At 33.1% G+C, this 12,906-nt stretch overlaps 1 protein-coding gene across 1 annotated transcript in view; it reads right to left on the bottom strand.

The window, feature by feature from the left end:
- Positions 1-1,265: 1,265 nt before the first annotated feature.
- The window catches only part of LOC149782914 (centrosomal protein of 76 kDa-like), a 41,005-nt gene continuing 29,364 nt past the window's right edge, over positions 1,266-12,906 (bottom strand). Inside the window, exons 11-12 of the mRNA XM_089934470.1 lie at positions 9,861-9,990; positions 1,266-4,710 (exon numbers count right to left, since the gene is read on the bottom strand). Coding sequence (XP_089790596.1) covers positions 4,572-4,710; positions 9,861-9,990 — 269 coding nt within the window. The 3' untranslated portion in view covers positions 1,266-4,571. The remainder of the gene's footprint in view (positions 4,711-9,860; positions 9,991-12,906) is intronic.

Here is a 12,906-nt window from a genome sequence, read left to right as displayed (position 1 = left end):
ACCTGTCAAGTGGTTAAAGACCTCTATGCAAATGAAAAACTAACTAAAACCTTATTACAATAAATTCAATTCATAATTTTAGTTTTCAGTCTTAAAATGAACATGTATCATTATGATGTGTCTCATTCTTGTACAAACTTTACAACATTTTTATAAACAAAATCAGAATTGGTGCTTTAAATGAATCATGTATTGGAAGTATCTGAATGACATGAAACACTCATTTGGGCTAATTCATATTGGGCTAACTACTTCATACTGGGATAACCATTTTATATTCACACAAATATCAAGATAAGCCAAGTTTACAATGAGTTGTATGAGTGATAGTGGTCAATCCTTGACTTGAAGAATTCATGTACAGAAGGGCTAGGTAGCAACATGAAATGTTGGACACTGTAACCTAATCTGGCTAACAGCAAGTAGTAGTTTGTTTTAAATAAGAAATACCCATTTTCATAACTATGGCAACAAAAGAAATGGGTATAAGGTTTTTTTTAAAACCCAAGTAAATTAGTGAATAGACCTTCAGGACAGCTGTAATTTTACTAAGCAGACATAGAAAATAAACAAGTTTCATTGCCTTATCTAAAACTTGACCATGGCATACTTTCATTTCCTCATCATGATGTAGCCAATCATGTCTTGAAAGTGTTGATAAAAACCAACGGGTTACAATTACTAATTACTTGATTTTTCAGTTAACTGTAACTACAAGGAAGATAAAACTTTGTTGCATTCTTAAAATGAGGAAAATGGCTAGTTGGTCGAATACAAAATAATTCTTTGTATTAAAACTATTGTCTCTCAAAACAAATGGCTTCCGATAGAAGTGGCCTTTCAAGTCAAGAATTTCTGTACATCATCTAAATGAAACATTCTATATACTGATGGTATTAAATGGCAAAGTAGCATAGGTCATTACTTTGGAACTATGTGATTGGTCTATGTCAGTAACTGATACCATTAACTTTAAACTAATGTCAGAACCATCTATTCTGGCTTATACATCTAGCTGAATTGCCAAGAACAAAGATCCAGATCTGCTGTAGCATAATGTGCCTGCAGATCAGGTCTATGTCGTTTGTCCTACTGTTTACTCCTAACAAACTGCACTGACCCATATCTGCCAGTGCATTATGCGACGGCAGTTCTGGGTCTGTGCAGTTTACAGTTGGAATTGTCTTATGACTATATATGGTAATGCGTTTTGTATTCCACTCTTTTCACAAACATATGGGGACAATGATGAACAGAGACAGAGGTTAGTTTTAACATTTTATAAAATTTGCATATTCATTCAACTTATGAAAAATACAAAATGCTCTTCATATACATAATTACAAAAAGTGCTGAAACGCATACACAATTAATTTTTCATCAAGATTATACAATCAGTTGCTAAGTGAATAAAGAATGAATTAAAAATACATATCCATATGATGTAATGAAGCTGAACCTTTTAAATCTAAATATTAATTCTTAGGGTTTCTTGAAGAGCCAACAAATACGCATATTTTCAGTCTTATATGGGTACCATTCCTAAAATTTGGCAAATTTATTTGAGCAATTTATTCCTGGAAATTTGCTTCCAAATTGATTTTTTTTATAAAAATTAAAACACTGGTCTCCATTTCTATTTACCCTAGAAAAAGTCCTGGTAGTCTAAGGCTGAGATGCAACAGTAAAGGCTATACAAATCCCCCTAATATACAGTCAAGATGCAACAGTAAAGGCTATACAAATCCCCCTAATATACAGTCAAGATGCAACAGTAAAGGCTATACAAATCCCCCTAATATACAGTCGAGATGCAACAGTAAAGGCTATACAAATCCCCCTAATATACAGTCGAGATGCAACAGTAAAGGCTAAACAAATCCCCCTAATATACAATCGAGATGCAACAGCAATAATTTTTAAAATATCCCCACAGAATGCAGTAGAGAGGCAACAGTCATGATTTTTAAAATATTTCCACAGTATGATGCAATAGTAATGATTTTTAAAATATGCCCACAGTATGATGCAACAGTCATGATTTTTAAAATATTTCCACAGTATGATGCAATAGAAATGATTTTTAAAATATGCCCACAGTATGCAGTAGAGATACAAGAGTAATGATTTTTACAATATCCCCATATTATACATTAGAGATCCATCAGTTAAGATTAGATATATCTGCATATCGTGCAGCAGAGGTGCAAATGTGAAAATTAGAAAAATCCCTGTAGTATACAGTAGAGATGAAAAAGTAAAATTAAGTAATGAAATGGCTCTAGCCTCTTTTTCTGTAGAGTCTGACTTAATTATGACCTGCATTTAATTTCTATGACTTCAAAATTACAACAAAAATAAAATTGGATTCTATCATTTATTCAAGAAATGTTACTATCCATATTAACTTTATAAAAGACTTAAAAGCGCAACAAAATATATCATTGTTATTCTAATATCAGCATTATGAAACATTGGACGTTACTTTTGTGAAAATAACAAGTATTTTAACAAAATGATATAAAGAAGATAAGTGGAACTAATACATATGCATGCCAGCAAATGTTAAATTCCAATACAAAGTGCAAAACAAAATACAACAAAAAATGCAACCTCATTGACATAAACCATTTTTTTTCATGTAACTAATATTTATAGGTTTTATTATTAATATCTGAATCGCCTAATATAAAAAAAATCTAAAACTGTAACGACTTGCATTTACATATATACTGATTATGCCTGCCATGCTTGTTGTCTTTATCTTTGTTGTTGTTTTGGGTTTAATGCCATTTCTTGGTGCATGATAGGCTATACATGACAGCCAGTATAACCGGTAAAGGAAGAACTCTGGGGGTAAAACTGGTAAGTACCACCAACCCACAGGAAGCTATTGGCAGCTTTCTCACATATCCACATTGGCCAAGCTTAAGACTCGAACCCATGCAGACAGAAGTGAGATGGCAGTTACTGGTAAAGGTGAGGATTTGAGATCACTCAACCACCTGCGGCCCCTTTTTAGAATAATGAAAAAATCTACCAAAATATAGATTTTTAGCAGTAGCAAGGCAGAGCATTACATCAAAGTTACCTACTCCATATATTAACATATTCATCATGTGAGCTGATGCTACAAGTGTGTCACTTACTGGAAAAGATCTAAGCACTTTTTGTTAGTGTTTAAGTGTGCAGTTCTTCAATGATAATAAAAAAGTCAGAGATATTTCTTTTGGAAAAACTTACCAGTAAGAATTTTCTGATATAACTAATCTCTAGTTTGGATCCTAGAAAACTTATGCAAAGGCAAAGAATATTTTATTATAATAACAAATATTAGACTAAAACACAAATCAACAACTGTAAATAAAATTAACTAGACGTTTAAAATCACTTTATACAAGGCAGCAGTTCCTTGTATTATTGATCATGAAAAGTATTTTGTACAGCGGTATGTACAGATGTACATACTCGGTACAAGCACAATGTATTTAGACAACTTAATATACTAGGATACCGAAAATCATGAGATTCATTGTGGTCTAGAATTTATGAAGTTTTGGTGAACACTCATCTCAATTAAAAATGTATGTACAGTGAAACCAAACAAGAAGTGATGGGGAAATTTTGTGCTCTGTAGAGGCAAACTTTTAAACTGATAAAAAGGAAGCCAACATTTTTTTCTTCTTCTAAGTATTAACAAATGGATTTGTATTGCAATGGCACTGATTTAAAGAAAACGTTCACGTCTTTAATAAATCCTGTGAATACAATTATTTTTGTGGGTATCAATTTTCATTGTTTTGTAACAATGGACAAGTTAGTTGGTACTTAATTCAAGGATAGGGTAAGATATCTTTTCAAATTGACAGAAGGATCATAGTTTGTTCTGTCATGAAATTAATTTTTGTAACAATCAATAAAATCCATAAAAACTGGTACCTCAATGCATAGTATTAACAAAAGTCCCAAAATATGGTCAACAAACAGGGAGCCATGATAGCTCAGATGGAAGAGAACTCGACTTATAATACAAGGGTCATGGTTATGATACCCAAACTGGTTCAGCGTCATGATTACAATAACCAACCAAGACAGCCTGGGACAGCATCATGGTTACAATAACCAACCAAGACAGCCCGGGTCAGCATCATGGTTACAATAACCAACCAAGACAGCCTGGGTCAGCATCATGGTTACAATGCTCAACCAGGCCAGCACCATGATTACAATGCTCATCCAGGCCAGCCTGCTGCGTTGGTGTGATCCTGGGAAAGTCACTTAGCTCCCATTTCCTTGGTATCATCTTAGACAACATCCGTAACAAGTAGGTCAGCAGCTGCACAAAGAACTTAAAAAGAAAAGTTACCAGTTTTGTTATTTGGTATATTGTCCATTATGCACAGTAGGAAAATAGGTTTGAAATGAAAATTAAGAGTTCTCTATTCTTTATACAGTGGAAGAATCATATGTAGATTTTCTTCGGAATTCCTGCAAGTGGCTTTTAAAGATGGGTGTCCTTTGCATGTAATTGTCTTGCATGCCAGTTTTCCGTGTATTCAATGTGCTCAAAACTAAACCACAGACTTGTATTTACAAGCAAACATTATCCATGTAGCACATGCTGATTCTGGGTATGGATACACTTTCACTCTCACAGCCAACCGTACATGGTCTCCACGACAGTGGATGATTTCTTCACAAACTGGAGACCTAGAAGGAACAAAAGAGCTTGATGAAATTATTTTTTCCATAAAATTTGGTCATGATACAGGATAAATGATAGCTTGAGGCAATCCTTTTGACACCAAATTCCCTTTCCATGAAACTTCATAAGGAAATTTTCTCAACTTTTTCTTGTCCCTGCTACATGTATGGCCATGTATATGACTGCCATATCTTTGTTTCATTTCACTGAATGTAGCAACAGCATATGATTGTCATATCTCTCTTTTATTTCAGTTGAGGTATTACCAGCATATGACTGCCATATCTTTGTTTCATTTCAATTGAGGTATTACCAGCATATGAATACCATATCTTTGTTTAATTTCAGTTAAGGCATGACCAGCATATGACTGCCATATCTTTGTTTAATTTCAGTTAAGGTATTACCAGCATATGACTGCCATATCTTTGTTTTATTTCAATTAAGGTATTACCAGCATATGACTGCCAAATCTTTGTTTCATTTCAGTTAAGGCATGACCAGCATATGACTGCCATATATTTCAGTTAAGGTATTACCAGCATATGACTGCCAAATCTTTGTTTCATTTCACTTAAGGCATGACCAGCATATGTCTGCCATATATTTGTTTCATTCAGTTAAGGTATTACCAGTATATGACTGCCATATCTTTGTTTCATTTCAATTGAGGTATTACCAGCATATGGATACCATATCTTTGTTTAATTTCAGTTAAGGCATGACCAGCATATGTCTGCCATATATTTGTTTCATTCAGTTAAGGTATTATCAGTATATGACTGCCATATCTTTGTTTTATTTCAATTAAGGTATTACCAGCATATGACTGCCATATCTTTGTTTCATTTCAGTTATGGTATTACCAGCATATGACTACCAGCATATGACTACCATATATTTGTTTCATTTCAGTTAAGGCATTACCAGCATATGACTACCATATATTTGCTTCATTTCAGTTAAGGTACTACCAGCATATGACTGTCCTATCCAAGGAAGAAACTTGCAGGTATTAGGTTCATCTTAAGAACTTTGTTTTAAACTCAACAGCTACTGTACAAGTTCCCACTTTAAAAAAATCCCGGAGACTTGTGTGAAAAGACTTATAACTATAAAACTGATGGAACTGATTCAAGTATAAGATTATCATACATAGCTATTGGTAGAATTCAGTTTAAATGATATTCCAATAAATTCAAATTACCAGACTTCAAACACAGGTGATAATATACACACTGATGCTTTTCTTCTTAACAGATATCTATATCATCTTTAAAAATTCTTGATATTTAATGACTCTTATCAAATATCCATGGAACTTTTGTTTATCATAAAATGTTTAAATTACACTCTAAGTACTTCCGAATGCAGAGGAATTTCACCCTAATTAGTAGAATCATTACCACTACAACAAGAGTACCCTGAAGGGACTGCTGTTCTACTGGCTGAAAAGAATTTAATGGAAGTCAAATTAAGATCATCCTTCTTTTAAAATGCTCGTTGCTGAACCATTTCAGCAAAAACAAGATTTTCAAATAAGCTGCTGTGGTGTACATATAGAATGTCAGATTGTCACCATTTTCACTTAGAATTACCAAGACATTAAAAGAAGTTGTGAAGTTGATGTGACTTCATGTTTTACAGGAGTAATGATGACAAGATGGTCATGGTGGCCATATTGGATATCAGACTGGCACCATTTCTATTTAGTACCAACTAGACATCATAATTATTAAGTCTTTTGGTGAAAGCACAATGCTGATATGACCAGCTATCTACAAGAAGTAGTGATAACAAGATTTTCAAGATGGACATTATGGCATCCATATTTGAAATTGGACTGGCACCATTTTCATTTAAGACCAAACAGCCATCATAAAAATTCTTTCAGTGAAAACCCCATGCTGATCTGACCATTCAGGAGAAGTAGTGACAACAAAATTTTCAAGATGGCTACTGTGGTGCCATATATGGCATCAGATCTGCACCATTTTCTTTTAGGACCAAGCAGATATGAACATGAGTGTTCCATGGCAATATTACTTTTCATTCAGAAGGAGTAGTGATAACAAGGTTTTCAAGATGGTCACAGTGCCAGCCTTATTGGATATCAATCAGTACCATTTTCAATTTACAACCAACTAGACATCACAATAACTTCTCAGGCAAAAACCTAGTGGAGTGACAATAACAAGAATTCAAGATAGCCAATGTAGCAGCCTTACAGCTATTATACACTTTTTATTCAGGACCATGCTCTCATCATAAGAAGCCTTTCAATGAAAACCTCATTGTGCAGCCATACTGGATGTCTAAGCGACACCATTTTTATTTAGGAACTTGAAGACATCATAAGAAGTATTTTAGTGAAAACCCCAAGGTGGCAGCCATGCTGAATGTCTAAAGATCATTCTTTTCATGTAGGAACAACCAGACCATCAGACGAATACATGTGTAAAAAAATTTTTTTGCGATCCTCCAAGTTGTTTAGGAGTAGCAAATAACTTGTACTAGTGGGTAGAAAGATGATGGAAGACCAATGACAGATGGGCAATGGATAACGCTCTTCTGATCTAATACCAGAGCTAAATATTGTGATTTATTACAGCAGTCTATATGGTCTAATACCAAAGCTAAATATCGTGATTTATCATAGCAGTCTATATGATCTAATGCCAGAGCTAAATATCGTGGTTTATCATAGCAGTCTATATGGTCTAATACCACAGCTAAATATCGTGGTTTATCGTAGCAGTCTATATGATCTAATACCAGAGCTAAATACTGTGGTTTATCATAGCAGTCTATATGATCTAATACCACAGCTAAATATTGTGGTTTATCATAGCAATCTATATGATCTAATACCAGAGCTAAATATTGTGGTTTATCATAGCAGTCAATATGATCTAATACCACAGCTAAATATTGTGATTTATTGTAGCAGTCTATATGATCTAATACCAGAGCTAAATATTGTGATTTATCACAGCAGTCTATATGATCTAATACCAGAGCTAAATATTGTGATTTATTGTAGCAGTCTATATGATCTAATACCAGAGCTAAATATTGTGATTTATCACAGCAGTCTATATGGTCTAATACCAGAGCTAAATATTGTGGTTTATCATAGCAGTCTATATGATCTAATACCACAGCTAAATATTGTAGCAGTCTATATGATCTAATACCAGAGCTAAATATTGTGGTTTATCATAGCAGTCTATATGATCTAATACCAGAGCTAAATATTGTGGTTTATCATAGCAGTCTATACGGTCTAATACCAGAGCTAAATATTGTGATTTATCATAGCAGTCTATATGATCTAATACCAGAGCTAAATATTGTAGCAGTCTATATGATCTAATACCAGAGCTAAATATTGTGGTTTATCATAGCAGTCTATATGATCTAATACCAGAGCTAAATATTGTGGTTTATCATAGCAGTCAATATGATCTAATACCACAGCTAAATATTGTGATTTATTGTAGCAGTCTATATGATCTAATACCAGAGCTAAATATTGTGATTTATCACAGCAGTCTATATGGTCTAATACCAGAGCTAAATATTGTGATTTATTGTAGCAGTCTATATGATCTAATACCAGAGCTAAATATTGTGATTTATCACAGCAGTCTATATGGTCTAATACCAGAGCTAAATATTGTGGTTTATCATAGCAGTCTATATGATCTAATACCAGGGCTAAATATTGTGGTTTATCATAGCAGTCTATACGGTCTAATACCAGAGCTAAATATTGTGATTTATCATTGCAGTCTATATGATCTAATACCAGAGCTAAATATTGTAGCAGTCTATATGATCTAATACCAGAGCTAAATATTGTGGTTTATCATAGCAGTCTATATGATCTAATACCACAGCTAAATATTGTGATTTATTATAGCAGTCTATATGATCTAATACCAGAGCTAAATATTGTGATTTATCACAGCAGTCTATATGATCTAATACCAGAGCTAAATATTGAAGCAGTCTATATGGTCTAATACCAGAGCTAAATACTGTGATTTATCATAGCAGTCTATATGATCTAATACCAGAGCTAAATATTGTGATTTATCATAGCAGTCTATATGGTCTAATGCCAGAGCTAAATATTGTGGTTTATCATAGCAGTCTACATCGTCTAATACCAGAGTTAAATATTTTGGTTTATCATAGCAGTCTATATGATCTAATACCAGAGCTAAATATTGTGGTTTATCATAGTCTATACGATCTAATACCAGAGCTAAATATTGTGGTTTATCATAGCAGTCTATATGATCTAATGCCAGAGCTAAATATTGTGATTTATCATAGCAGTCTATATGGTCTAATGCCAGAGCTAAATATTGTGGTTTATCATAGCAGTCTATACGATCTAATACCAGAGCTAAATATTGTGGTTTATCATAGCAGTCTATACAATCTAATACCAGAGCTAAATATTGTGGTTTATCATAGCAGTCTATATGATCTAATGCCAGAGCTAAATATTGTGATTTATCATAGCAGTCTATATGGTCTAATGCCAGAGCTAAATATTGTGGTTTATCATAGCAGTCTACATGGTCTAATACCAGAGCTAAATATTGTGGTTTATTATAGCAGTCTATATGATCTAATACCAGAGCTAAATATTGTGGTTTATCATAGCAGTCTATATGATCTAATACCAGAGCTAAATATTGTGATTTATCATAGCAGTCTATATGATCTAATACCAGAGCTAAATATTGTGGTTTATCATAGCAGTCTATATGATCTAATACCAGAGCTAAATATTGTAGCAGTCTATATGATCTAATACCAGAGCTAAATATTGTGGTTTATCATAGCAGTCTACATGGTCTAATACCAGAGCTAAATATTGTGGTTTATCATAGCAGTCTATATGATCTAATACCAGAGCTAAATATTGTGGTTTATCATAGCAGTCTATATGATCTAATACCTGAGCTAAATATTGTGATTTATCATAGCAGTCTATAATATCTAGTACCAGAGCTAAATATTGTGATTTATCATAGCAGCCTATATGGTTTTGTACAAACTTATTTATTGGCATTTCATATAAATATATTTTTCATTCCTGCCAAGGCTAGTGAGGAAAAGAATTCTGAAATTTTACCTGAGACAAGTAGCAAAAGCTCTTCTTGCATTTCTGTGTGAGAACTGTATAGGGTAGCCTTTGAAAGTGTGACCATCTGGAACAGCCTGCTTGATGGCATCTTGAAATTCCTCATTTCCTACAGTCAATCCTTTAAAGTTTGAGAATGTGCAAGTTACTATGAATGAAATTCTGTGTTATACAAGAAAATAAAGTTAATGCTGGAAAATTTCAGTGTATTTATGAAGACAGTTTTATCATCTATAAGAAGTCAGTGATGTTAGTGGTAGTTTTACTGCTGAAAATTTCAGTGTATTTATGAAGACGGTGTTATCATCTATAAGAAGTCAGTGATGTTAATGGTGGCTTTACTGCTGAAAACTGAGTTGGGTATAACAAGCTCAAGACATTTTGATGAATTTTAAACCATCAGCTTGACTTAATTTTTTTAACTATGTGTCTTATACAGCAGTATGATATCATGAGTCAAATTCCAATAAGTTTATTCCTAGATTTCAATGTAAATTCTAACAATCAATCAAAGTGCAATTTATGCAGAATATGTTTCACTCTATTTACATCAGAAGTGAAAAATTCTCTTTTACATCCAAGCAATGACCTTTATTAATACATGTCAAGGGAGAGAAAAAAAACTAAATAAAAAATACATCTCAGGGCTGGACAAAGCTACTTCACTGTGATGCTTAGGACAAGTTCAAATTCAGCTTCGGGCAAGCTCAATTTCAACTTGGGACAAGCTCATTTTCAACTTGGGCAAGCACAAGTTTGTAAGATGTCCGTTTGTGGCAAGTTCCAAATATTTAGAGATGAAAGCCACGTTCAGTTTATAATGATTTATGCTATGTATCTCTTATACTCTGTAAACCGGCCACTGTACATATATCAACAAAATCATTTATCTTTCATATGTAATGCATGTTTCTTTTACATAAATGCCTACAATTTAATTCATCAGAACCAAAGTCTGCCATTTTTGTCTTGTAGTCAAGGCCAGTTTAGCATTTTCTGATGCAGACATAATAATATGAATATTTATATTTTGACCTGTGTTCAGTTACATTTTGAGTGTAATGCAAATATATGGGATTCAATGATTTAAAGTCCAGAACCGAGACACAGTAGTAGGCTTCTCCATTAGCACATTTTCTAAAAGTCAGCTTGTCCCAGGGCATTTGAGCTGGCCCTTGGGAGATTTAATTTTTTTCTGAAATTTTAACTAAATTTTTTTTTTGTTTCTTTTTTTTGCACATTAAATGTTTATGCTAATAATTTGAGCTATATAAAATTTTATCTGATAGTTCATGTAGATAGATATGATAAAAAAAATGTATGTGTTTGAATTCATAACTGGAGAAAAGAAGATAGAAGAGCCAAATCAGACAGACAGATAGACTAATAGCTAGATAGAATCAAGAATTTGATAGGGTCTTTCTTATACAGTAATACCTCGAACATTCGCGAGTTTAGGTTCCAGAACCAGTCGCGGATCAGGAGGAATCGCGAATGTTTGGAACGAGTCACTAGAAATGCTAATAAATGCTTATTTCTAGGGTTTAAACCCTAGATATGACCCAAATCATGCTCCCAAAGCACTTTAATTTCATTTAAAAGTTAGCTTAATACATTACCCTTAAAAAGATAAATAAATGGTTGACGTAAAAGTAGAGTACAGTATCGCCTAATGGGTATTTGCCACACTAGCGCATTTACAGTACGGTACATGTATACTAATATTACCCCTATACTAATTCACTGGCTGCCGTTTTCTTTTGCACTCACAGTAAGGTAAAACCAAGTAATGAATGGGACTGTAAACTTAATGACTGACGTTTTCTTTGTCATTGTCAGGAAGGTAAACTAGGTAAACTTCATTTTAAACAAATGAATTACTTTATGCTTATAACACAGAAAATACCTCGTTTCTTCATACAATAGTGCCCAAACTACACTCTTAGTAGCACCTGTTACTATTCTAAAAGCCTCCAAATTCATTTTTCCAATAATACTTTTTCTTGCCTAGTACAATTATGCCAACTTTTGTTTGATGAGAAAAGCTTTGTTTAGAGAAAGGAATAGTTCAAGAATCAATGTGTAAACATTTGCCATCTCACTTGCACTTACCATACAGCAGTCACACTGTCTTAAAATAATCAATTTGTCAAATCTGCAAGCAAGGCAGATGTCATCATTCAAGAAAAAGAGGGTTGTAGCAATTCATACGATGGTTGGTGGGAAAAGCAGTCAGATAGTTGTAGCAAAAATGAAGAATCACCTTTGAGAGAGTGATTGGTATTGTTTGTATTGTAATTTAACTATGACGGATGAAAAAAATTAATCTTTGAAAAGTGATATGAATTCATCCCATTTGGTTTAATAGGTTCTGGGGTCACTCAGTATTTATAAAACTTAGATCTGGTTATGTATTTCAATTCACATGTTAGTAATAATAGCTACATTAAGCTTCTTTCCATTCTCTGTTCATCGCAGGTCTCCCATATAAGCAAACTCTTTTGATCTATTATTTTGAAGTGTGAACATCTGTTCCTAAGTCTAACTGTGCATGTTGGCCAAAGAAAGAATCAGATTTATGATTATATGTAAGCTATCAATTAGTTGTGATTTCTGTATTTGTTGTGGTGCACAATATAAAAATCAGTGAATTTTTTTTATTATTATTGAATTCATAGGAGTGAGCAGGATACAATGTAACTTAAGAAAAGAAAAACACATACATGTATTTTATGATTTGTTTTGAACTGTGAACTAAATTAAATCCATTAATAATAATAATAATAATAAAAATAATAATGAAAGTAATAATAATAACAATACTAATGATATTATTCAGTACATGGTATTTGTTCAAAAACCAAGTTTAAAAGGTTAACCTGCATAAAGAGTTCTGTGTACAAAGACCAGTTTTGCTTTTTCCCAAGCATGGCTGCTATTGACAGGTTTTACTGTACTCATGCAATTTGAACATTTCATCCAAGAAGTGCAAATAAATTGCAGCATTCTACAACTTGCATCATTTTTAAATTACCGG

Source organism: Sinohyriopsis cumingii, chromosome 15, assembly GCF_028554795.1.
Source record: "Sinohyriopsis cumingii isolate HCF-2022 chromosome 15, ASM2855479v2, whole genome shotgun sequence".
NCBI classification, from domain to species: domain Eukaryota; kingdom Metazoa; phylum Mollusca; class Bivalvia; order Unionida; family Unionidae; genus Sinohyriopsis; species Sinohyriopsis cumingii.
Note: the sequence above shows the minus strand (reverse complement) of the source record. Positions and strands in the feature narration are given on the sequence as shown.